The sequence below is a fragment of the Lathamus discolor genome, chromosome 3 (assembly GCF_037157495.1).
Source record: "Lathamus discolor isolate bLatDis1 chromosome 3, bLatDis1.hap1, whole genome shotgun sequence".
In the NCBI taxonomy this organism is placed as follows: domain Eukaryota; kingdom Metazoa; phylum Chordata; class Aves; order Psittaciformes; family Psittacidae; genus Lathamus; species Lathamus discolor.
In genome coordinates this window covers 49,184,266-49,210,246 of record NC_088886.1, presented here as the reverse complement: position 1 = coordinate 49,210,246, position 25,981 = coordinate 49,184,266, and the positions used below count along the sequence as shown (strand labels likewise).

At 44.0% G+C, this 25,981-nt stretch overlaps 2 protein-coding genes across 8 annotated transcripts in view; both read left to right on the top strand.

The window, feature by feature from the left end:
• The window catches only part of DGKD (diacylglycerol kinase delta), a 60,220-nt gene extending 47,578 nt beyond the window's left edge, over positions 1-12,642 (top strand). For 6 of the 7 annotated variants that reach the window (XM_065675057.1, XM_065675059.1, XM_065675062.1 and 3 more), the window contains 10 exons: positions 250-357; positions 962-1,075; positions 1,477-1,611; positions 3,671-3,822; positions 4,606-4,717; positions 4,881-4,973; positions 5,337-5,456; positions 5,785-5,902; positions 7,119-7,249; positions 8,373-12,642. In XM_065675057.1, the coding sequence (XP_065531129.1) occupies positions 250-357; positions 962-1,075; positions 1,477-1,611; positions 3,671-3,822; positions 4,606-4,717; positions 4,881-4,973; positions 5,337-5,456; positions 5,785-5,902; positions 7,119-7,249; positions 8,373-8,462 (1,173 nt within the window). In that variant the 3' untranslated portion in view covers positions 8,463-12,642. The remainder of the gene's footprint in view (positions 1-249; positions 358-961; positions 1,076-1,476; positions 1,612-3,670; positions 3,823-4,605; positions 4,718-4,880; positions 4,974-5,336; positions 5,457-5,784; positions 5,903-7,118; positions 7,250-8,372) is intronic. The other variant, XM_065675058.1, reaches the window with a different exon arrangement.
• A 3,617-nt stretch (positions 12,643-16,259) lies between these two features.
• Positions 16,260-25,918, top strand: PROC (protein C, inactivator of coagulation factors Va and VIIIa). Its single transcript, XM_065675069.1, has 9 exons — positions 16,260-16,364; positions 16,699-16,782; positions 17,161-17,321; positions 18,275-18,299; positions 18,710-18,820; positions 19,501-19,641; positions 19,999-20,108; positions 21,016-21,133; positions 25,248-25,918. The coding sequence occupies exons 2-9, from the start codon at positions 16,716-16,718 to the stop codon at positions 25,814-25,816; spliced, it is 1,302 nt and encodes a 433-aa protein (XP_065531141.1). The 5' UTR covers positions 16,260-16,364; positions 16,699-16,715; the 3' UTR covers positions 25,817-25,918.
• Positions 25,919-25,981: the final 63 nt, after the last annotated feature.

Here is a 25,981-nt window from a genome sequence, read left to right as displayed (position 1 = left end):
TGCCCTATTCCTGTTTGGGGAAAAGAAGCAACAGCATCTCTTTAAAATCCGTATCTGCTGAAAGAGATGTGGTTCTTGAGACATGAGTGGATACATTCTACCCTGCTAAAGCAAGAGTAAGCTGGAGAAAATTGGAGTAATTTATTACTAAGCTGTGCAGGCTGTTTTCTGTTCTTGGAGCATGTGCTCTGGCAGGAAGGGGCTCTGTCCTGCTGTGTTGAGAGTAATGTTGCCTTCTTTTCTGTGCAGTGTGATGGGAGGCCAATCCCTTTGCCCAGTCTCCAGGGAATTGCTGTACTCAACATTCCCAGCTATGCAGGAGGCACCAACTTCTGGGGAGGAACCAAGGAAGATGACGTAAGTATTATCTAAGACAGTATAAGAAATGTTTCTACTTACTGTTGCTTTTGAAGGGACAGCCCCTGAGAGTAGTGCTTGGAAGAAGAGGGCAAGGGGCCTGTGTGCACGTACTTTCTATGTGAAATGAGTAAGCTACTGAAATCCAGTCTTCTGCAGCTTCACACCCAACAGGCTATGACTCAGAAAATAAACAAACAAAACCAAACCATTTGGACTTCCAGAAGGTGCTTTAGATTCACCTTGTCCTCAGACTGCCTGAGTGGTAAAGTCCCTTGAAAAGAAATGGAGTTAGATCCAGTCAGAAGCATTGTATATTTGAGATGAAAAAGTGCCTAATCTCATAAGAATAATGATTGCTTTGTGGCCTACAGCCTTTGTGTTTGAATTATACTTTAGCTGTCACTGGAAGCCAAGCCTAGTGACAATATTGGGGCTTCTGTTTCTCTCACTGCAGATCTTTACCTTCTAGCCTCAGCTGTTAATTTTATATAGATTAAATAGTACAATTGAAAGCCAACCCCCAGATCTGCACAAAAAGGGGGTAAAGGTCTCCAACAGAACTGTATATCTACTGAATTCTCTCTCTCTTTTATCTGTGTAGACATTTACAGCCCCCTCCTTTGATGACAAGATTTTGGAGGTGGTAGCAGTGTTTGGTAGCATGCAGATGGCAGTGTCACGGGTGATAAACCTACAGCATCATCGAATTGCACAGGTATCAATTGCTTTTGTGAGCTCTTGTCTCCCCCATAATCCATTTTGTGATATTTTTGCCAGTTTCAGTCAGTAAAGCCCTCCTGTGTGCTCTCTCTGGTCCATGGAAAAAGCATCTAACAGGGCTGAAAATGAGCATGTTCAGGGGCAATTTGGGCACATAATTGTTTGCTAGCACTCATTTGGTAGGAGTTAGACCTGGAACTCAAGTACAGATTAGTCCAAACACACAGCAAATGGTCCCTGCTGCACAAGGGCAAGGCATGCCCTGCCACTCAGGCACATGTGCCTCTAGTAGCACCAAAGATACAGTACCCGGGAAAGAGCTTTGGAAAGAAAGAGAATGTCTTGTGCTTTCAGAAAACCAACATTTTACAGCTTCTCTGATTCAATTGTTTGCAGTGTCGGACGGTGAAGATAGCAATCCTTGGAGAAGAGGGAGTTCCCGTGCAAGTGGATGGAGAAGCCTGGATCCAGCCTCCAGGTTACATTTGGATTGTTCATAAGAACAGGGCACAAACCCTCACCCGAGACAGGGTAAGAGCAGCTTTGCATATACTGTGTAGTATAGGCACGTTTCGATGGCACATACTCTCAGGGAGCATGGCGAGCTTATCTCTGTGAATCTAAGAAGTGTATTTTGCTACATCCCATGACGTTTTTTTGAAAGAACACGGTTAAACTTGCATTCTCCACTTGGGAAATCATAGAAGTTAGGTTGTTTATGCAAGCTTATTTTGCTTCCTTGTCTAGGTACCTTGGGACAGTGTTTCTTAACATGCCTGCATGCTGTTTTTTCCACAGGATGCCTGCCTCACTGAGTACCATGGATTGTCTAGAGAAAACTGCTCATTGTTTTAATTTCTCATTATTGTTCAACATGTGGCTTATACATCCTTGACCAAGTAAAGCACTGCCTTATGCCTTGTTCAGCAGCATGTGTCTGTCTCATGTCATGATTTTCAGATATATCTGATGAACACCAGCACGTAAGGAGGTGTCCTAGTTAGTGTACTCTATTCTTGAATGGTGTAAAGCTAAAGGAAAGGATAAAGGCCTTGTCGTGTCACAAACAGGCTTTATAGTTCCTCACAGCTCTGCATACGAATAGTTTGGTTGATAGCAGCTGTTAATACTTTCCAGCATAACACCTCTTTAGCCAGCTTCCAGAACAAATCAAAGTCCTCTACAAAGGACTCACCTGCTGCCTAACATGAAAAGGGAGAACAATGATGAGGAAAAAAGGAAAGCAGTCTGATACAGGCCTGAGACAGATTGCCTGGCAGGAAGTTACAAGTATGATGGTATGAAAAGAAAGCAAAGGTTGGGTGTACAGAGCCCCTGTTATGGTAGGTCAGGGCAATACCCAAGACCCATTGAGCTGGAAAAGGACATTTTGTTCATAGAATCACAGAATGTTTTGGGTTGGAAGGGACCTTTAAATGTCAGTAAGTCCAACCTTCCTGCCATAAGCAGGGAAGTCCTGCTCAGAGTCCTGTCCAGCCTGACCTTGAATGTTTCCAGGTTTGAGGCATCTACATCTCTGGGCAACCTGTTCCAGTGTTTCACCACCCTCATCGTAAAAAATGCCTTCCTTATATCTAGCCTGAATCTACCCTCTGTTGGTTTAAAACCATTGCTCCTTGTCCTATCACCCCTTGATGCAAATGTTGTGGGAGTGGATGAGACAGGACGAGTGCACACAGTCTTTCCCAGAGAGAGCTTCTGCAGCATCACATGGAGACTTGGAGGGGGAGTGACCGAAGGAGATAGCAAAGAGGAGAGACAGGATTCCTGCAGAAAAGGTGGGAGGGAGAAAAGGAGAGTCAAACTACATACGGGTATGATGGGAGAGGTGGAGTGAAGCACAAAGAGGCAGGGAGGACACACAAGTCCTGTAGTGAGTGTGCTGTGTGTTAGGCCATCTGAAGACATGGCTATGATTGTGCCACCCCATTCCTCATTGCTTGCAAACCCAGTTTTGCAAGCATGAAGTTGCTGCTGAGGAAGAGGTTCCAGTTTTGCAGAGCAACATTCAGGTTTTGGCTTGATTGTGGGCTTATCTTTAATTTTCCTGCCATCCTTGAGATCACCATTGCATATGTAAATATAGATACATATGCATATTCCAACAGGAATATCGGTAAGGGTGTAAGTGGGACACATCCTAGTTCTGATTTGAGCTGCTTTGGCCACCAGGGAGGCACAGTTTACTTCTAGAAAAAGAGGAGCCTTGAACATACTTAATTTCCAGCTCCGAGATGTCACAGTAATACTGAAGTGTAGAGGTGATACTGCTACTCAAAGAAAAGGCTGCCACCAGTGGCAGTAGCGGGTTTTGCTGGTCTGGCCCTTAGAATTGGCCTGCAATTTTGACTAAAACTGGCCTTAAGGAAAAGTTGAGCCAAGGAAAGCATGTGGCACGGAAAACTTCAGCCCAGGCAGCTAGTTAGCAAAGTTACAAGCAGCTGAATAACTGAGTCCTGCAATGAGAAGTGTCTGTACCAGATCTACATGTTTTACAGGCATAGGCACAGCTATTGTTTTTTATAGGGTGTTTACAAGGTATCTTATAGTTTGCTTGCTGTGGTTTTAGGCATTTGAGAGCACCCTGAAGTCCTGGGAGGACAAACAGAAGTGTGAGTTGTCCCGACCCTCCTCTTTCTCTCTGCAACCAGAGATCATGTCCGAAGAAGAATCCACCCAGATCAACCAGTTTGGTCAAGCTGCAGGTGCTCTGATCCACAGGTGGGACTCAATTTGCTTCTGGTGAACAGAGCCCTCCTTTGGTGCCTGAAGTTCTTTCCTAGTCCCTTCTCCTGGAGATATTTCTGTTCATTCTTCTGTAGTGCTGGTCCATGTCCCTGGGCGTAGCATCATTCATTGTGCACTGTCCCAGCTGCACAAGGACTAAAACTGAATACATTTCCTTTGGCCATTCTGGACAAAAAATGAAAGTTACTTTTGTGAGCCTAGCAGGAATCCTTTAATTGTGAAAGAGCCCATTATCTTTGAGTATCAATGATTTTTATCAAGAATGAAACAAAGACTTCTCTAGGAGCTCAGATGGCAAGTTGAGTTCTTGTAACCCCTGATGCTCAGCAAAGGCTTGTGGAGGAAGGCACTGTATGCTGATCTCCTCATCCTTTAGTTGGGCATTCAGCTCCTTGATCTGGGCATCTGAGAGAAAATTCCCAGAGACACATGAGAGAACTGTTAGTTAACCTGCATATGTGCAGCTATTTTTCACATCACTGTGGCCATACTAAAGCATCTAGGTTGTTTTTCAAACTGATCCCAACCTGTGCAGAATTGAATACGCACCTGGAATTGCTCATGTGAAATCTGCCTTACTTTGCCTATGCATGCTCACTACAGCAGGGAGAATTGTCCTGCTTTGCCAGAGGCTGTGCTCCTCCCATTCTTTCTCCCTGCTCTTGTCATTCAGATGGGTATTTAAAGGAGATACCCAGTCAGAAAAGAACTTCTGCTTTTAGCATATGCTGATGAAATCTGTAATTCTCTCTTTAGCATACGGGAAATAGCCCAATCCTATCAGGACATGGAACAGGAGCTTGCCCATGCTGTCAATGCCAGCTCCAAGTCTATGGACAAAGTCTACGCTAAATCGAAGTCTACAGAGGTACTTCACTCACCTGGCATCTCCCATTTTGTCTTTGTTCCATAGCTCAGTTTCCTTTATGATTGACCAAAAGTAGGACTTGCTTATCTAGGGCATTTTCCTTTTGACTGCTCAGACCTCCGCATTTCTAAGCTTAATTTGTACACGAATTGCTTCCCTACAGGGTCTGAACTGCAGCCTTGTCGTAGAGATGGTGAATAATGTCAAAGCCCTGCATAATGAGACAGAGCTGCTGCTCGCAGGCAAGATGGCGCTGGTAAGAAGCACAAAGCAGAAGTAAAGCAGCCTCTCCCTTTTTCTGCTCTCCTACTGTTGCTTTGGCAAGCAACTGGTCTTGGTCTTCTTTGTCTTTGTAACAAGTCGGTTTAAATGCTGCCATCCAGGAATTAAGATGGTGTTGATACATAGGTGTGATGAGCAGTCAAACTGATTTGTGTGGAGTTTGGAGCACAGGAAAGATTAAAATTGTTAACTTGGTAATGTCTGGGCAGAGTGCCTGCTGTGCGTTGCCTTTTAAAAGAAGGAACTGATTTGTTAGCTAGGAGTTTCAAGGCAAGGGCCTGATTGTGTGTTGCGCCATATGGCTTTTAACTTTGCTTCGCTTCGATTTCTGATCCAGCAATTAGATCCTCCACAGAAGGAACAGCTCCAAGCAGCTCTGGCGGACATGGACCTCCAGCTGAGGAAACTGGCAGACATCCCTTGGTTGTGGCAGCTTATGGAGCCCTGTGACGAAGAGGTGAGGGGGACTGAGGCTATATTTCCCTAGCTGTTCTCTTTTTCACTAGTTGGCTTTGAGTGTTTGACTTCCTGTGAATAATACAACTGATATGAGAAAAAATCATTAAGAAGGAAATTTGACTCCCTAGGGCTAAAGAAAGTAATATCCTGCTAAGGTCCTTTGCCTGACATGGGATCACCTCTCCCTGTTTCCTTTCCTGTCTTGATCAGAATGAGTTTAGAAATCTCTTTCCTCTCTTACAAGGTCAGGGAGCTGAGCCTGACAGTTCTTGGTCCATTCCAGTCAATGTATGACTCTGCCTGATTTTCCCTTTTCATTCTTACAGAACCAGATACTGGATTATTCTAAACGCAGCCGCAGTGGCAAATTCCGTCTGGTGACCAAGTTCAAAAAGGAGAAGAACAACAAAAATAAGGAGGCTCATAGTAGCATGGGATTGCCGGGTACCAAGTCTGTTTCTTCACTGTGTTTCTGCCACATCAGTGTGGTCACACCACTAGCTGTTCTCTGTTTCCTCTCAAGTGCTCTTCTTCTGTTTTACGTGAATCTGCCTTTTCTTGAATGTCTAGTCTGTCTTTCTCATGTGGCAAAGCAGCTTATTGCTTCATTCTGTCTAAATCCCCCAGTACAACACAATTATTCCTGAGCAGAAACAGGCGGTACCCTCTGAAGAATTCAGCCTATATCCAGATATTTTTAGGGGTATTTTAGGGGTGTTTAGTGAAGTGAATTTGAGAATTTTGGCATTTTAGATATCAAAATGACTGTGGGGCCCAAGTCCGCGCAACTCCAGTCTTTACACTGCTAATTCTCTGAATTCTCTATGATACAGTTAATTATGTTTTTCTTATTGATTCACCCTCAGACTTCAATCAAGTTTCATGTTTAATTGTCTGGGGATCAGCATCACCATAGGTGCACCCTGACCTTTAATCCTGCTGATCAGTAGATAAAAACTGGCTATTAATCAACAAAAAAACTTTCTCTCCAGTTGGGTTAGTTGATTTTTGGTTTATATTCTCCTTATGAAGACTTTCTTCTAAATTTCAGAAGTACTACCTGTTCTGTGGGCTCCTGGATACTGTCCTCTGCCACAGAGTTCTGGGTACAGTCTTCTGTTTGACAGGCTGGTGCTCATTCATCGTCTCCCAGAACCTGGGAACTTTTATTCTCTTATTTAGAGGCTGTGCAAGAAAATGGAAGGCTAAACTCTTCCTCTCTACCTCAAACCATGGGAGAGAGGTTGCCATACATTTTCTGAGCGCAAGTGCTTGTATGTAATAGCAAACTAATCTGTGCTGGATTCTTCATGATATATTTCATGAATCTGTTGTATTGTAAGCAAAGGAATGAACTTACTTTTCTTAAACGTGGTAAACTTTAAAAACCATATCCAATCCCATTAAAACAAACCTGCACTGTTTCTGTGGCTTTACTGCAGCAAGCCTCTGCTTAAGAGAATGCCTCTTACTTTCTCTGCCCTACCTCCTTTGTTTGATATAGTAGGTCATGCTGCCAGTCCTTGCCCTCCCCTTGATTTGAGGCTGTGATACTGCTTGCCCTCCTTTTCTGGCACTAAGTGCTGATGGTGTCCTCATCTCTCACTGTCTTCTTGGATTCTGGGTACTCAATGCACTCCTGCTTTTCCATCTCTGACAGTTCACCTCTGGGGAACGGAGGAGGTTGCGGCCTGGCTTGAGCATCTCAGTCTTTGTGAGTATAAGGATATCTTCATCCGGCATGACGTCCGGGGCTCTGAGCTCCTGCACCTCGAACGGAGGGACCTCAAGGTACTTTCATGATTGGCTCATGAGAAATAGCCAGCTGCATCTGCATGACCTTCTGTGCTGAATGTGCTTGGAAGTGGTCTGCCCGCTGTTCATTCCGGGTTCATTGCGGCCTCGTTTTGTTTTCTCACCATTTCAGGTCAGCTGATTTTTAATAGCAGGGGGGTAGAACAGCTACTTGAGGGACAAGATGTCAAATCCTATCACACCTTCCTTAGGATGTAATGCAGTGCAGCACACAGTCTGTAGATAGTGTTCCTGGGAGTCTCTGATTTTAGTGATGGACTGGAAAATTTCAACTTTGCTACTGTGCCATCTTTGCAGAACATGTGATTGGGAAAATTTGGTTCTTGTGGTGTAGTGACTGGCCAAACAGATCATCACACTTCTTTGTGACAAGAATAAAAAATGGTTGTGGTTTTTGATGGTGCTGCTAGATGGAGAGAATCTTTCTAAATAGTGCTCAGTAACAGCACTGTGCAAGTTTTCATCTCTGCACCAGGAGATGCTTTCTCTACAGAGAAAAATTGAAAGTGGTAGTTCTTTACGTGCACAAGAGACTTATGTCACTAGTCTGGTGACTTGCATATTGCAGAAAAATACTTTGTTGTAAAGTAGTGCATGGCATTTGCTGAATGCCGCTTGGATCTTTATTTGTGATTTTGACCGTCTTCCCCTTCTGAGGTTTGCTGTAGCAAATCTGTGTAGTTGATTCCTCTGCATGCCAGCCAACTACAGCTTGTGTTTTGCTGCATGGTGCCCAAGTGTTCACGTTTATTTGATGTGACTGGTTGGTTCTTCCTGCATGTTTTGGCTCCTAGCTTAGGCCCTTGAGATCTGTATGCTCTTTTCTGTTCTCTTGCTTTGGTCTTAACAGTCAAAGCAATTTGCATTTCTGCAGTTTTTTCTCTGTTGTTCTGTGCCTCTTCTCTATTTGTTACCCTGTCATGCTCTGATAGTTCTTGATACATGGTTTGAGGTTCCATTTATAACCATCAGGTTTGTAATCTTTCTCCTTGCTTTCCCCCTCTCTATAACTGCCTGACTAGGTTTGTAACCATTGCTTGGCCACCTGCAACTTCCCCCCTACCTTTCACCTAAGGTAAGGTTTTCTCTTTTCTTCCAGGACCTGGGTGTGACCAAAGTAGGTCACATGAAGAGGATACTGCATGGGATCAAGGAGCTGAGCCGGAGTATTCCTGCCAGCGAGGTTTAACCTCTGTTTTCACAGCTTGCGTCTACCATTCCTCCTAACTGCACAGCAGTCACCTCACAGAGCAGATGTGCTCTCAACTGTCTCTACTGAACAGCCAAATTGTAGCTGTTCAGGGCTCATATCAACCAAGCATGGTGCTACTTTTTTTCTGTGGGGTACGACTGTATCCAGTCAAGAGGCAAATTATCTGCAGCCACGCAGAGCCTCCCAGAAGAGAATTCACTTGCTGTTTGAAGAACCGTGTCGTCCAACATGGGAAGTTCTGGTTCCAGTGACAGTGCAGGACTCCTGAGAATTGCAACACAGCTACCTTTACTGGATAACTTCATCACAGTAGAATTATTCAGGGCAAAAGATATATTGGCCAGTCTTAGTTCAGGAGCATCTGACAGTCTTTTCAGACCCAAAACTTCTCCCCTCATGTGTCGCACCTGTATCGTAAAGCATTTACATGGGACAAAGCTTGTCCTTGTATCTTACTATTCCTTTTTTAATGCATCTGTAGTTGCATGCGATTTGCATCAGAAATTCAAAGCCAGTACAGACCTCTTGCCGATGAATACCCAGTGATTCTCACTCACTTATGCCTTGCAACAAACAATGCATGGGGGTCAAACAGCAGTTTGCACCACCTTGAGGAGTCTTTTGCTGGACCTGGCCCTCCTCTTCCAGCTGGTGGCAATGGTACAACCTTTAGGTTTTCAGGCATCACAGGCAATTGTTTGTGAACAATTCCTGGCAGTAAGAAAAGATAAAATTGCAGAGAGCCAGAAGATTACAGGAGATCAGCTGTGACATTCCACTGTTGGAATTTATCTTCAGGAGACCACATGAAAGGGAGAGGAATGCTAACTAGCTGCTCGGGCTGTGTTGAAGTGTAGTGTAATGGAGTGAGATATGGAACAATTTGTCTTAGTGGAGGGAGCAGCATGACTGGCAATGTCCAGGAGCATCTTCCTGCCCATTTAGTGCTACCCTCATGGCCATAAACAGCAGAGCTGTTTCTTTACTTCAGCTTGTAGTGCAGAAGACTATTTCTGTCACAAAAAAAACAACAACCCCAATATGATTTCTCTGTAGTACCTGCACCTTTTCACCTTTCTTCCTTTTTAGTGGCTTTCCCACCTTGCTTCTCTCTCTTGCTGCCTCGCTTCTTCACTCCAAGATGGATACTGAAAGATAAGGGTGGCGCATTCCTCCTGGGTTGTACCCCTGAGATAGATACTGTGTGCTGTCAAACATCAGAGCTCCTGTAAGAGTGCTGAGAGGAGGATTGTTACTGAGCAGATGAGCATCACAATGAAAATGGCAGTATGTTGGTAAATTGGCTTTGGTACCACCAGCAGTGGAGCATGGAAAAATTAGTGCCTCTGAATCAGAGTTCCTAAATGCTCTTCAAATTTCTACTGAACTGCCTGACCCCAGCTGAGCGACTGTTAAAGCCTGAAGACCAGCATGTGTAGTTCCATTGCCATGTTTGTCACTGCAAAGGGAATTTGGGGACATTCAGTGCTCTATAGCTGGAGAGACAGCAGAAATTTTTAATTACTTTGTCATTTTGTATGTATTTATTTTTTTTTTATTATTACACAGTGGGACCTGTCTGGCTAAAGCTGCAGACAGAAAAATGGCCAGATATGCAGTGGCATAAAAGGTAATTTCTTGAGGACATTATTGTTCTTTGTTGTTTTTAAGGATTTTATCCAACTTACATCAGCTCTCTGGTCTAACAGCAGTCGGTCAAGTGATCTCATGTAAAGCCTGATTAAAGTTACAGGCTGATTTCATGCTGGGCAAACTCCACTGCATTCTTTAAGATTTCACCATGGACTATTCTGTCTCAATTTGTTTTTAACTAGTTGTCACTCATCCATGTCTCCTCTCAGCCTAGTGGGTGTCAGGGTTTGCTCATGGGAAGTTAACAGAAGACTAAACATGCTTGATCCAGCTAGCAAAATTTCTGCTATAAATACTGTGGGGACTGAGCAAGAAATGTGTTCAGCTTTGCCCTGAATTTGTTTCTCCTATCTATACATTGGCAGTTGCCTTAATAGCCATATTTTTTCTTTATCAGTACAGGCCCCCTCACTGCGCTGAATTCCTGATAAGTAAGAGTTGTAGGCATACTGTACTTGCCACTTGCTTGTTAAGGTACAGAGCAGAGTCTGCATGAGAATGAGGAACCTACACTAAGGAGAGCTGGTGATAGTAAGGTGCACCCCATTGCCTGACCACAGGAGCATGCATGGTTAGGACATTTGTGTGCCTGCCCAGGAGGGCGCAGCAGCGAGCACAGGGCAGGTGATAGCTCTGGAGAAGAGGTGAGATCTCTGTGTGCCTCTGTGTGGTAAAGGAGCTATTCTTACTGTCAGCTTTCTCCAGGCAACCTCATGGTTAAAGATGCATAAGCAATATGCGCTCACCTCGCGTAATTCCTGGGGGATTAAATTCTTGCCTTGGTAGAAGCAGCTCCTCTCTGCTTGGAGTAATAGGGGAATCCAAAGAGGTTTTATATTCAGTCATGTTCCTTAATTCATGTCATATCTGTTGAGGCCTGATGGCCATTTGCCATCTGCTATGAGTGATGATGCCTGCATAGGCCAATCTTCATTTCTTTTACTTTTTATGATCTGTTGTGTTTATGGGTTCAGATCTTATTTGTGTACACACACATTTTATCAAAGGGTTCATAGCCAGTATATTCCTGTCTGTTGCTTACCAGAGGTGAGGAGGGAGTTCTGCCTTCTTTTAAAATCTAGGAAATAGGATTTGCATTTAACCTGAGTGCCTTTGCATATTTATTAAGATTTATAACAAACAAAAGGGTCATAGGTCTGTCTTGGAGTAATGCAGTTTTTGTGGTTAGATGAGGAGAGTTTGTCTCAAACATCAGTGAGAGCTATCTGCAAAGTAGGGAATTAGGCTGAATTTCTGGCTACATTATTCCAAGTTCCTCTTACAGCAACTGGTAATTTGCTGTGGGAGAGAAACTCAGGAAAGAAATTGGACAGTAAAAAATCTGCTGCTTTGCCAAAAAGGAGGCTCTCCTGCAGTCTCGGGTAAAGCGCCAGCTTGAGAGAAGCTAGAAGTGGACATACCATGCATACGTTTAGTCTCTTGAAAACTGCTCCTCATGTGAAAGCCATGTGGCACCTTCTGTTTATTATCCCTCACCCTTAGTAGTGATACTGGGGCAGTGTCTGCAAGTGAGCTGGGCATACAGTTTCTTTTGCTAGGAAAGAGGTCTTAGTACATTATCTCACATTCTGGGCACTGCCCTGTATATTTAACTTTAATGGCAGATTCTGGGCAATAATGTACCCTGTGTTGTGATGTTTCAGTTAAATGGGATTGCATGCAATGGAGACTCGAGGGTGGTTTGGCCTGTGAAGCTGCTCTCAGCAGTGTCCTGCTCTGGGAGGGCTGTTGGCCCTAATGCAGTCTCTGGTTTTGCTTGTGGGATCTTAATGGTGAGAGCACACATACCCTGCTGCAGCAGGAGCCAGCTCTTCACAGCGGAGGGGAGCTGTGCTGCTTGGCCTTGAGATGCTGGCCTGGCTGGAGCCACACAAGCACCCAGGAGCTTCCATCTCTGCTGAGGCCTTCAGTGCCAGTCCCGGGAATGTTTCAAATCATAGGGACAGCTTTGTTCATTGTTTTAGTATTATTTAAAACTGTGCATACTATCAATGTGATTAAAAAAAAAGACTGTTTACACAAAACATTTTGTATCTTAAGATGTGTGTACTGTAAAAAGAAAAAGGAAAGGATGAAAAATGATGTTTTTCTACAACTGTCAGCAGTGACTGCATGTCTGTATCATCGTCTACCAACCATTGTTCCTCAGGGGTCTCCCCGCCATTCCTGTGATCCTGTCAAAAGCATAGGGAAGCAAGTGAATCCCTGTACAGTCTTGGGAAGAAGGTTTTGTGCCTTAAGAATGGGACCTGCTTCCCTCCTATTTATTGTGTTAATTTATACAGTGATTACCATGGTAATGTCTCTTGTATTTTTTTGTACATAGTTTACTGTTGATTGTTGTAAATAAGTTTTTCTTGTATATTAAGTAAACACATTTCTGAGCTTCCAGTAAAGATTCTGTTACTGATTTCATTGTGTGAGAGGGCTGCAATGCCCATCTGGTGAAAACCAGCTAATAAAAAACTGTTCTGTGATAAAATGGCTTTATCCTGAGTTGCCTCAGAAGTTTAGAGCTGTTCCTTAGAATGGGGTGAAATGGTAATTGTGATTGCATTTCTTTGCATTGGTTTAATTGGCACAGAGTAGAATGCATCATGAGTTTATTTTTACTATCTATGTATCTGCAGGCATCAAAAGAAGAGATGTTTTAAACATAGTGATTCTACTGCTGCTCATCCTGATCATAGCTCTACTGTCTGGAAACCAACAGGTAGATGGGGAGATACTCTCAGAAACCCAGCAGGGTGTTTGTTAGTTACCTCCATGTGCTTGCAGACCTCTCATGAGGTGGTGTGGTGGAACCATGTCTTCCTGGTCAGGGTGGTGCAGTTCCATGATGAGAGGGGACCAGTTGTTACTCTGCTGCACTTGGGCTCCTGTGCATTCAGTTTTTTGCAGGCAATATGTGTGGTAACTGGAATAAGTGAAAGTGCATTTACCAGAATGTGGGAGAAATTAATTTTCTCATGAAATGTAGAAATTGACTAAAATGACATCTGTAAATTTGAAACTAAAAGATTTAGAGATGTTTGGGTGAGCAGTTCATGGATTAGTTTGTGATGAACTCTCTCTTCCATCTGTACAGACTGATGTGTTTGCAAGTTGCTGACAAGAAACTTTAGGCATTTTAATGTAAAACATGAAGGTGCTTGTAAGAGTTCCATAGTACTGTTGCAAAGTACATGGAAAGTAACTTATAATGGTTGTGAATATTTTCTGTGTGAAAAAGACCTTTGTATTTTATAGTAAACTAAAGTGTGGAGAGAATAGTTTATGTGACAGGAACGTAAGAAACTGTAGTAATGTTACATACCGTTGCAAAATGAAAATGGTAAAATTGATCTTTTAAATGTTAGTTACCTAGAGAAGTAATAGAAAGGAAGCTATTGCATGTTCTCACACACACACCAGACTTGAGCGTTAGGCTCTGCATTAAGTATTACTACAGAAAATATGCAGAGCAGCAGCAGAGACACGGAAGATACACTTACTCATCTGATACCAGTAATTCATTTTGGTCTTTTACCTATTTATGTGGCAGAAACCAATAGCAAGAAACTCTTGGCCCTACTCAGTGCAGTCAGTGTATCATTACTGGGATGTCCGAACAACTGCTCAGGGCTGCCATCCTCTTGGTTTGATTGGTAACTACTTAATGCATCTTAGTAGAGTGCAGTGGATTAAAATGGAGGTGTGCTGTAAACATCTTGAAGAACCAATGAGGGTTTTCTTAATGTGTTCTGCTGGTGTTCCCCTTGTCCTGATTGTTGAGTTGGTGAGGTTTATGTGTTTGGTTTTTTTAACACAGTGTAAAGCATCAGAATAGTTGAGGAGATCTGCTCCCACTGAATGGGCAGCACTGCAAACAAACAGGTTGAGAAGCCCTGTCGTTCCTCACCTGTAAAGCAGCTTCAGAGTCATAAGGTAAATTCCTCATTCTGATGGGCCTGGTTGGGATGAATATCTGTGCACCCACCGGATGGGCCTTGAGCACCTTGAGATATTTAATTCTCATATGGGAAGGATGAAAAGGTTTTCAGACCATGGAAAGTAACGTTTTGTTATAATAATACCTTAAAGATACATGTCAGTTCTGTAGCAATTTCTGTCTGAAAAGTTACAGCACTTACTGGCTTACCAAATGACCTGGAAGGTAGTAAGTCTTTGTCTTCACAAGAAAGGAAGAAGTGGGGGAGTTTGCATGTGACCTAAAAGACCCACCACTTCTGTTGACTTCAGACTGCAGCCTCAGGTGGGTGCAAGCAGATACCAACCAGGGAAGTAACAGGCTAAGAAGGACTGTCATGGGAGCAGCTGGGGCTCTGTCAAATTATTCTTGCTCCCAGGCTGCAGACTGGATTCACAGCAGCACTTCCCAGCAGCCTGCTGGGAGATGTGCTCTGAGCTGCCTCCCCACACATAGGCTCTCCACAGAGATGTTTTCTGCTGTCCTGGTGGTGTGTTCCTGTGATTATGTGTCAGCTATGCAAAACCTTGACCTTTTGTTTTAAGAAGAGCAGCCTAAGGAGACTTAATATTCCAGCTTGGTTTTGTAGGGAAGCATGAGCGGGTTGGTTTGTCTGTTGCTGTGTGTATCAGCTTGTCTTTCTCCTTTTAATGCCTGTTGGGAACTTTCTGTCTCATTTCAGATGATTCAGAGGGGACAGATGGCTCACAGGACATTATGTTTCTGCAAATCTGGCAAGAAATCAGTACTGAGGATGAGAGGGAGATCTTGGTAGCGCTCTGGCAGGGAGAGGCTCCAGTGTGCATATAGAAAATAGGATTAGTGCTTTTATTGCTCAGTGAATTGTTCAGATTTGTTACAAATTAAAAGGTCTTTTGGCGAAGTAGGAAGAACTGATTGCTCGCTGAAGAGCTGTGATTTGAGGACGTGTAGCTTTACTGCCTCAGTTCCCCCTTCTGTCAAAATCTACATCTGCCTATAAATAAGTTAGAGAAATTTACATTTTAAATTTAAATTGCAATTTGGAAAAATTTGAGAGAAGTGACTCAGCACTCCTGGCTCAGGAGGTAAAGGCTGAGAACACATTTTTGAGTTTTCCAGAAGCTTTCCTGTAGAAGAGGCAAAACCAAAGCATTTGGCTTTTTTATGCACAGGGAGAACAAAGTGTATGGTGTGGTGTACTCTTTCCTGTCAGTTTGAAGGCTAAATTGAGGATAAAGAATGGATCAGCAGAGGTTCACAGTGCACACATCTTCCCCGCTGTGAGTTTGGATGCCACACGAGTCCTGAGTGGATGAACTTTGAAACCTTTGTTTAGAGAGATCTTGTTTTCAAGAAACTCCATGGCAAAGTTTGTAAGGGAAAGGGGGAAAAATGTTTTACAAGTGGTCAGAGCTCTCCTAAACGGTGTTACTGGAGGGGAGCTGAGGGCCTGGGGAAAGCCCACCTTTCCCTGACACCTGGTGGCACTTTCTCGATGAAGAACCCCTAAGGACTCATGGCTGCCCAGGTTATTTGCATGGAGATGTCATGCTCTACAGCCCGCAGAGGTGCTGCTACTTAGGCTGTGCGCAGAGAAGGGGACTCACTGGTTCGTACTGTTTCCGATGCAGGAAAACTGAAAGGATTGCGGTTTTGCTTTAAAATGTTGAATATTCAGAATTCAGTCAGAGGTTCTGTGCTGATGAGAGCTGGTTCAGTACACCTAAAGATGCAGTATTCTGGTACAAGCTTCTTGCCCTGCCTCCTCACAGCAGGCAGCTGATGGGCAGGTACTGCCTGCTCAAGACTGTAAGGAGGGGGTTAGTTACCTTGGCTGTTTTGCGTTGGAGCCTTTGATGAGGAAATAAAGTAGGAGGACTCTTAAAATAGCAATATGTGTCCATTTTGGGTGATCGCATGCTGTGAGAAGGTGGTAGGACCTCTCAAGAGACCTCAGCACTGGTTGATTGCACTTACAAGCTAAATATAACCATTTCTGCTTGTGAAGGAATCGAAAGGAAAAAGAAACAAAACAGATTTGCAAAAGGCAGAGTGTGTGCCTCAGCTGTTTTGCTTTTCTCCTGCATGCAGGTAAATTGTCAAGCTCCCCCTGAGCTCTGTTTGCTTAGTGACTAAAACGAAAGCACTTCATGTCACTCCAAAGAGTAAATAGCTGAAGTTATGGATTAACTAAGTTCCAGCAGAGCTCATGGCGGAAGAATAGATCTCGCTGGTTCACACTGAATAAAGCAGTAAGTGCTTCCCAAGTATTGTATCCTTTGGGATTTCACAGTACTTACTTTAATGAAGTGTAAAGCTTGTAAAAAATGTGACAAGGGGAGGGTGTTGGGGCAGACATGAAGTGTTCTGGGAGAGCCACTGATGGGTTAGGGGGATCTAACAAACCAGTCTGGAGGGCCTCCAGTGAGCGGCTGCTTTGGAGCTGGAATCACAGAAAGTCACAGCACAACACAGCACTAAGCGAGGGAGGTAGCAGAGCTCTCTGGCTAATAACTGTCTGCAGCATGGAGGTCGTGCTGCAGCTCAGCAGTGATTGCCTCTTCACACCTACCTTCTCTTCTTTAGGTGACGCCTGCTGCAGCATGTGGAAGCTCGTCACTATAGGGGTGCTGCTGGCTGCTGTCTCTTCACGAGTCTGTAGTGCCTCAAGTAAGTTTTAATTTTAGAGATAGTCTTTATCCTTTTCCAGTCACTGCATTTCCTGCTCCTCTGTCAGTCACGGGAAGTGGCTGGAATCATTTCCACTGGGGGGGTTGAATTCTTCTAGTAGAGGTTGACAGACCCAGTGCTGGGCCATGTTGGCTGCCTGGTCACAGGCCTTGTGAGCCCTGTGAGCTGAGAACCACAGAGCAGAGGCTGGAGCTTGCTTCTGCACCACAGCACTGGCAGCCCATGTTTTCTGGGGCAGGCTCTCCTGCTGCACTGGGGAGGGGCTATTGCTCTGATAAATGTCCCTTGGGAAGGACCACTACTAGTTTTCAGCCAGCTCTTTTCCCTTGCTTTGTGTTTTCACGTTCTTGCTTCCAGTATTTTACAGCAATAGAGATGCAAACCAGGTCCTGAAAATCCAGAAGCGTTCAAACTCTTTCCTGGAGGAGCTCAAACCAGGCTCTGTGGAGCGTGAGTGCATTGAGGAGCAGTGTGACTTTGAGGAGGCCAGTGAGATATTTGAAACCAAGGAAGCAACAGTAAGTCTGGGGTTTTTTTAAGGACGAATGTAGGATTTAAGTAGTCAATTGTTTACTTAAGTATTTCAATGCAGCGCATGGGAGATCTTGCTGTCAGCGCCAAACATGCATCACTCCTGACTACTAAGGTGCAGGCATGATTTAAATATCCCTGTGTTACAGTAATTGTCACATTGCCACCTGTATGACCCACAAAATTTGGCTGCTCACGCATGTCCCAGTTGACCTAATTGTGAGGTTTAGGTCCCAGCCAGGTACTCCCAATCCCTGCTTGACCCAGTTGGCTACTCTTGCTGCCATTGAGTTTTTCCCAGTCCTTTTTCCTCTGCTATCAAGTAGCCATCCCTGGCTGGCTTACACTCTATCTTCCCAGTCTCTCACTTGTGCCTCACAAACATTTCTGTTATTACTAGGTTCTATCTCCTTCTCCAAACCTCATATTTTCAATTGGACGCTACCTTTATTGTCAACATCACTGATTCCTGCCCCTTTCCAAATCCAGTTGTTGTGTTGGATTGGACTTTTTCTTACTTTTCTTACTAAGCAGAGTAGGCTCACCACATAGGATGAATCAGTCCTTACTGTCCCTCAGAACCTAGAGTGAAGTGGGGTCTGTCTTCACAATGCCCATGCTTTTGTCTAACTGGGCACAGATAAATTGCGTACTCAACAACACAAGTGTCTGGCAGTAAGTGACAGGAAAACAGAGAATCTGTGGGGATACTGAGTGGTTGCAGTGCTGCTGGGTCTGCAAGCAGGGCAAGGGGAATTGTGCTGAGTACAGGTGTGTCTGGGTTGGCCAGTTTTGTTAGTTTGTAGTGCCAGTCAAGAAGGAGACCAAAGCTGTTGACGGGGGTGCTGTGCTCTGTTGCTGTGCTGTCATGATACACTTTAAATTAACTGCTTGTTAAAAATCTGCTTCTAGACTTAATGTCAGTTTTGTTTCTCCACAGCGAGATTTTTGGAGCAAATACGTAGGTAAGTAAAAGACTTCCCTAATCGCTTCTCTGTATTTCCTCAGCAGTAACTGGTACTTAGACTTCAAGCTTTCATGTATCACATATTGATTCCAACTCTCATTCTCTCTTTTATGGGGTGTGCAAAGAATGTTTTCCTGTTCTATCATACAAGCAACCTTCCTAAAAAACTTGAGGTGCCTGTCATCAGTCCCTGGAGCTAAGGCCCTGGTCAAGGCACTCCACTGTGCCTTGTACTTCAGAACCCAAATAAACACTCTTGTCTCTGGGCTAACACCATGGAGGTAGCACCGTTATGTGTCAGAAGCTATCGGTGATGTTTGGGAATCTGGGGGGGTGTTTGTTCATGTTAATGTTTGATCAGTGAGCCCTCTGTGATACAGAGACTGAGTTTTCCTGCCTCTGTTTCAGATGGAGATCAGTGTGACCCACAACCTTGTTCCAATGGGATTTGCAAAGACAACATCGGAAAATTTTCCTGCATCTGTAACAAAGGCTGGGAGGGAGTTTTTTGCAATTATGGTAATGCTGCCTTTAATCCTCTATAAAATAACATTCTTTGTGACAGGGGTCTCTGTGTAATAGGGATTGACACTTTTGTCAGTGCACAGTGTACTCGCTTGCTTTACTAATTGTGATTTTCCTTTTTATCTCTGCTTATCTAAAATAAAATGAACTTTGTGTTGCCATGGGAGAGGTTTGGAGATCTGAGATACCTAAATTTTACAAAAATACTGGAACTAGTTCTGTAAAGCAGGGTTTTCAGCTGCTTCAGAACTGTCAGCCCAGAGACGGTGGAGTTTATTGCAATACAGGGAAAAAACAATCCACTGCAAATACTTCATTGTCATTACTGTGACAATATCTTCCTTGCACAAAAGCTGGGTAGCATTTTTAGTGATGAGTGTGTATGTCATGTATCAACACTTTGCACTGTCTGACTTGCGCTCAGTGACAATGAATTTCCTGTTCTCTGGTCTACCTGCCCCGACAGTAATATTTTCTCCATCTCCCTGCTGCCACCTTCTGGACCAAGGTCTGTTTGCTGTCTCAGGGCCTGAGTTGCCATTAAAGCCTACAACTATCATCCCAAATCCATTGTCAGCTGTTGCTCACTAGAATCATGCTGTTTTGCTGCTTTGCCCTCCTGTGACTCTTTGGCTTTCCAACTTCTCATATATCTCTTGGTCTCCATTCTGCAGAAGTCAAGTACACCAACTGTTCTGTCAATAATGGAGGATGTGAGCATTTCTGCACAGAAGACTCTGCCAACCAGTACCGCACTTGCAGCTGTGCCTCTGGGTATCAGTTGATGAATGACCATACCATGTGCAAGCCTGTAGGTATGAGGCAGATGTTCATAATCCAGATTTGACAGAAGATTATTCAAACATGAAATAAGATGGTATTATGAGAGAATTGCAGTGCACTTTGTACTAGCTTTCAAAACATCCATTCCATGCAGAGCAACTCTGTGCCTGCCTTTCCCAACTCCATACCCACTTTATGGCCTTTAACTTGTGTTTGCCTCCTGGAGACATACAGGGGAATCAGGAAACTGCCTCCTTTGCAAAGCGGGATTTCTGTGAAGTCATTTAACAGTATTGCCTAGGTTAAAGAGACAGAGGGAATGCCTTAGAAGGAGGTTTTGTATTGGGTGATCTGGTCTTTGCTAGTTAACTTCTCTGCATCTCCTGTAGTGGAGTTTCCCTGTGGAAGAGTGAAAATGGACTACATTGAAGCCAAAGCAGGATTCAATATTCGTCTCATTGAGGGAAGAATAGGAAGAAGGGGAGACAGCCCTTGGCAGGTAAGGAAAAAGGAGTTTTCTACCACAAATATTTGAGGCTGTTCCCAAACAGCTTAGCCTGATTAGCTGCTTCAGAAAGGCTCCTACATTACTAGTGGTAGTGTCACATAAAACTGAGATTCCCTTAGCTTAGCTTTTTCAAAAGCAACCCATAAGTTGGAGTAACAGGAAAAATGGTTTATTATCTTGGGACTCTTGAGCTGTTTTTTAAGCTTGCCTTGCCACCAATGTCAAGCGAGAGGATAGTGATGATGCTTAACCTACTCTGTTGCTACATCCTGGCAAGGACACTTAATTACTGCAACTCATGCTACTGTGTTACAGTGGCAGTGTGAGGCAGCCTCCTCTCCCTTTGTGCACTGATCTGTTTTTATAAGCCTCATCTGTCATAAATCCAAGTTAGCAGATTTAATCAGCAAAATATACCATAGCTGTACAGAGCAGGCTGGGACATGAGGAAGGGAAAACTTTGCAGAGCTTACCGTGGAACCACTGAATGTATATGATCAGGGCCTGGTTCTCTTTGACTTTAAAGGCCCTTTTATACCATAGCATGCGTGTTGCAGCCTGAGATGACACAGTCTCTGGTGTGTGCTATGGCCACAAGAATAATCCCCTCATTTGAGCTCTGTGTTTCAAAGCTCGGAAGTACCAGAGTGCTTCTTTGCAGTGACCAGCATCATCCCATGATGATTTGGGTGAAGCCAGCCTTCATTCAAGAAGAATGTTCAAAATTTTTTGTAGGTATTCCACAGAGACCTTACTGTGCTTTTGTCCCACTGTTGAGCTTTGGGTGCAATGAATGTGACATTGCTGCGTCTGGGTATTTTGGAACCACAAAGAAGAATGTGTATAATGTGTTGTGAGCCATGCTCCATGCAGTGTCAGCACTCTCTTTTTATTTCAGATTATGCTGCAAAACAGCAAAGGGAAATTCCTGTGTGGGGGTGTTCTCATCCATCCATCCTGGGTCCTGACGGCAGCACACTGCACTGAAACAGAGGATGGGCTCAAAGTAAGACTTGGTATGGAAAAAAAGTCTGTCACTGTGGTTTTTTAACTGTAACTGTTTCATCCCCATGGTTTATCTTCTCAGGAGAAAGACTAGCAGGTTATGAGGGCAAAAATCTTCTTGGCTGTAGGAGTAGATTGTCTAGGAAATACTTAGGATGCACCTTAGCACAAAACAAAAAAGTTTAGTAAAAATCTCATTTCATTTGAGCCACTACCAGCCTTACTGTGGAAGTGAGCTGATGTCTCCTGAGCACTGCTGCTTGTCAGTAAAGTAGCAAGGCTTAGTCTCTTCTGCTTGTGTTTTTCTGGTGATGAAAATATTCGTGGTCATTCCGATAGTGAAACAGAAAAGCCCTGATCTCAGGAGGAGAATGTCACTGCTCCTCTTCCTGCCTTTTCATACATTTAGAATCATAGAATCATAGAATAGTTAGGGTTGGAAAGGACCTCAAGATCATCTAGTTCCAACCCCCCTGCCATGGGCAGGGACACCTCACGCTAAACCATTCCACCCAAGGCTTCATCCAACCTGGCCTTGAACACTGCCAGGGATGGAGCACTCACAACCTCCCTGGGCAACCCATTCCAGTGCCTCACCACCCTAACAGGAAAGAATTTCCTCCTTATATCCAATCTAAACTTCCTCTGTTTCAGTTTTAACCCGTTACCCGTTGTCCTGTCTCTACAGTCCCTGACAAAGAGTCCCTCCCCAGCATCCCTATAGGCCCCCTTCAGGTACTGGAAGGCTACTATGAGGTCTCCACGCAGCCTTCTCTTCTTCAGGCTGAACAGCCCCAACTTCCTCAGCCTGTCTTCATACGAGAGGTGCTCCAGTCCCCTGATCATCCTCGTGGCCCTCCTCTGGACTTGTTCCAACTGTTCCATGTCCTTTTTATGTTGAGGACACCAGAACTGCACACAATACTCCAGGTGAGGTCTCACAAGAGCAGAGTAGAGGGGCAGGATCACCTCCTTCGACCTGCTGGTCATGCTCCTTTTGATGCAGCCCAGGATACGGTTGGCTTTCTGGGCTGCGAGCGCACACTGAAGCCAGCTCATGTTCATTTTCTCATCGACCAGCACCCCAAGTCCTTCTCCGCAGGGCCGCTCTGAATCTCTTCTTTGCCCAATAATCTGTTCTTTGCCAATTTGAACACCATGATGAGAGTTTCAGTAGCAAAGGAGAAGTGCTGCAGAATGGCAACGCTGCCTTTGCTGGCAGTCCTGCTTTTAAGCATAAGGAAGTCTATGTCAGGCGCAGTACTGCTTCTGAGTTAACAGACAAAAAAAATCATTGTTCTATTCTCACTTAAGTAGATTTTTTTAATTACTGTTTTCTGTCTACCATTGGTGACAGGCATAACAGCTCAACTGTGCTTTTTCTCTGTTAGTGAAAAGATAGGTTGTTCCCTGTAGTTGTGGAAAATTCTGTTGTTGCAATTCTGTTGTCTCTATATGTAGTCTTGGAAATACATTGTTTGTATGCGTGTTCCATGTAGACTGTGGATGTGCAGATATTCGAGAACAGAGGCAACAAGGCACATAGGTATGGATATGTTAATGTACGTCCTCTGTTGTTCAACATAAAGGATGAATGGAAAAGAATGCGATATGGCCTTGAGTCAGTGCCAAATATACACCTTTATCAGAGGGATATCAAAGCAGAAGCACATGTTGTAGTTTGATAATGTGCATACAGAGTACAGGTCTCCAAGCAGTTCCAGTTACTAGTAAGTAATTTTCTTCCCTTCTAAGTGATTGTCAATATGTATATTTAGTTTTAGTGAGGCCCAAGAAGAATCCTGTGCAGTTTGCTCGGTAAAAAATCTTGTAATGTTTAGGGGAAAAGCAACTGTTGGGTGTCATGTTTGAAGACTCTGCAGTGCTAGATGTAGCTTTGAATGTAACTTGAAGGGAAAGGTCAGCAGGAAAATGGTAACTACAGGAAATACTGAGGCTGCACTTAAATTATTCCAACTTGGCCTCTTACTGCTGGTCTTGGTAGAGTTCTATGGGGTCTGACAAGCTTTCAGCTGGGATAGCCATGCCCAGAGATCTCTGCAGCAAAGAAAGTAGGGTGAGATCTGTCAGGAGAATCCTGTGCTAGCCAAATACAAAGTGGTTGTCAGTGAGTGAAGAAGTGTTGGCATTTGAGAGCCCTGATTTGAGAAGGTATTTTTATTGGTTTAAATAAAAGTCAAGAGGCATCTCACACATAAATTTGGAGTGAGCTTGCAGAGTAATTTATACTGTTAAGGGTGATCAGCAACAGGGGCTCTAGCTGCCCAAAAGACCTGCCATATTAATAGGGCAAGAGCAAGTGTGTGGCCATGGAGTGAGAGTTGGTATGTATGAGAGGAGTACCCCTCTCATTCATCCTTGAGCAATATTGCTATGGTGTGATGGAAACCACAGAAGGGCCCTTCACTAAGGTACTGGGGTGGATGTGTGCAGGACTGAGATGATCACAGGCTGAGACTTCACCAAAAGAGAAGAGATTCTCCTCTAAAAGATACTCCAGGTCAAGCAGAAGGGAGCCTTTTTAAGACCCACATGGTTTTACTTTTAAATGTATCTTTTGGGAATTCTGTTGCCATCAGAAAAGCATTTCTCATCAGAAAAATGTGTGCTTTAAAACCTGGAGACATCTAGTGAGGTGCATGGAACTGAGTTTGGAATGGAGACATGGCCATGTCTGAGGGGTCAGGTATGAGACCCATAACGGTAATGAATGCTCAGTTCATACTGAGCTTGCAGAGGTGGTGCTCAGCCTGCCTCTGTCAGGCTGGGATACCCAGCACTTTTCTCGACTGAGTTCATTGTAGCACTGCTTGCCATCCATAAGAGCAAAACTGGAGGGAAAGCTTACAGCTGGGTTTGCACTCATGAGCAATAGTTTTGCAGCAGGACCCACGTGGATTTTTAGTATCTGAAATTAAGTTAGCTTTCAGAGTAGCTGAAGTTGGAAGCTCCAGCTTAAGAGCATACAGAAGTGTGTGCATGCAAAGTCAGAGCAACTTGGCTGCAGAGTTTGTACCTGGAGAGATTCAAATAAGACTGAAAGAAGGCAAGAGTTAATGAGGGAGTGAGGGAACAAATTTAAGGGCTAGTGTTGTGAAACATCACATTTGAAAAGGTGATGATAAAGAGCAACTTCCAAGTCACCTGTAGTGAGACTGAACAGGAAAGCACACTTCTGTCACACACGTGCAACCTGGGCAGAGGTAAGGTGTCAGCCTCAGTGTCCTGCCACCTTGTGCTTGCATGTGTGCCTGCCTGCAGCTCAAATGCGTATTATGGACACTTCTCTAAGTGTTTTTATCAAGTATATACTGAAGCAGGCCTTGATATGAAGCTTAAATTAGCCAACAGCACAGTTCAGAAATGTGACAGCCACTGATAATTACTTTTTGGGTTATCTCTTCACAGCCTATTAGTGAGATCTGTCTCTGTCTTTTTCCAGTGTATCACAGATTACTTGTTTGTGCCTTTCTGGCCCTTTTCAGCTTAGTTTCCTGCTTACTGTTCCCTAACTGCTTGGCCCACAAAGTACCCATGATCATGTAGCACAAATAACAACTGAGAAGTCTTAGTTAGTCAAAAATTACCAGATCTTGCCTACAGAGGCAAGATTTGAGGAAGGAATAGCCTTACCAGTCAGTCACCTTGATGTTATAAACCCCTAAGTTCAGTCATTCAGGCACTGGTTATACAGCATAAAGCTCACGTACTGTTGAAGTGTCTTGCTTTGCGTATGCTTGTTCTCCCAGCTTTTAACACTGACTCCAGGAAGACTGTTTTCCTCCTGAAGATCTCTCATGTGGCACAAGCATACTGTGTTGTGAACCCAACAGGGCATTTCAGTTTCTCAACCAATAACCACAGCTCTAGGGTACTAAAATCCAATTAGTACTGTATGTGTTCATGATTTAGGTAGTTATGGAAAATTCACATATTTGTCCATCCCATAACACTGTTAAGCTGTAACATAAATGAGTGGATGTCTATACTGCAAGAGAAGTAAAAACAAGAAGTGCAGTCCTAAAGGCCAATGTAATCCAGATGCTTTGGTGTTCAAGGTGAAGGAAGGTTCAGTAGCATCTGTCATCTTGTTTGCTCTTTCAGGTAAATTCCACCGTCTCCGTCTTGAGGCAGATGAGCAAACCATTTGGGTTGATAAATGTGTGAGCCACGAGAACTACACCAAGGAGACATCTGATAATGACATAGCCATGCTGCACTTGGCTGAGCCTGTGATGTATAACAAATACGCGCTCCCTATCTGCCTTCCCACCCGTGACCTGGCAGAACAGGAGCTGACGACAAGTGGGAAGCAGATGGTGGTAACTGGCTGGGGCAGCACAAGTGATGCTAACAGCAATTACTCTACTTTCCTCAGTTATATCCAAATCCCCATGGTTCCCCGGAATGAGTGTGCCCAGGCGATGAGATTTGCTATCTCTGACAACATGCTGTGTGCTGGGAGCTTAGGAGACAGAAAAGATTCCTGCAGTGGGGACAGTGGAGGCCCTATGATCACTAAGTATAAAGATACTTGGTTTTTGGTAGGACTGGTGAGCTGGGGCGAAGGCTGTGGGAGAAAGGAGAAGTTTGGAGTCTACACCAAAGTTAGTCAGTATCTTGAGTGGATCCAACACCACATAGATAAGATGTCAGCTTCTTGGCAGGGTTGATTCTGATACTGACAGTCTGGAATATTGTGGCTATGTGCTACTGACAGTATGCAGTGTAATGTACTGTCAGATCTTCAGTATTAAATTTGGAGTATATGTTAACCTCGTGTACTGTTTTCCTTGGTACCTGTGTTATGCCTTTTTTTTTTTTTCATTTTTTTTGCT

Coding starts and splice junctions, on each gene's coding strand:
- PROC (XM_065675069.1), top strand. CDS start 16,716: ATGTGGAAGCTCGTCACTATAGGGGTGCTGCTGGCTGCTGTCTCTTCA. Junction 18,821..19,500: donor GGGAGTTTTTTGCAATTATG/GTAATGCTGCCT, acceptor TCCATTCTGCAG/AAGTCAAGTACACCAACTGT. Junction 20,109..21,015: donor GGGGAGACAGCCCTTGGCAG/GTAAGGAAAAAG, acceptor TTTTTATTTCAG/ATTATGCTGCAAAACAGCAA.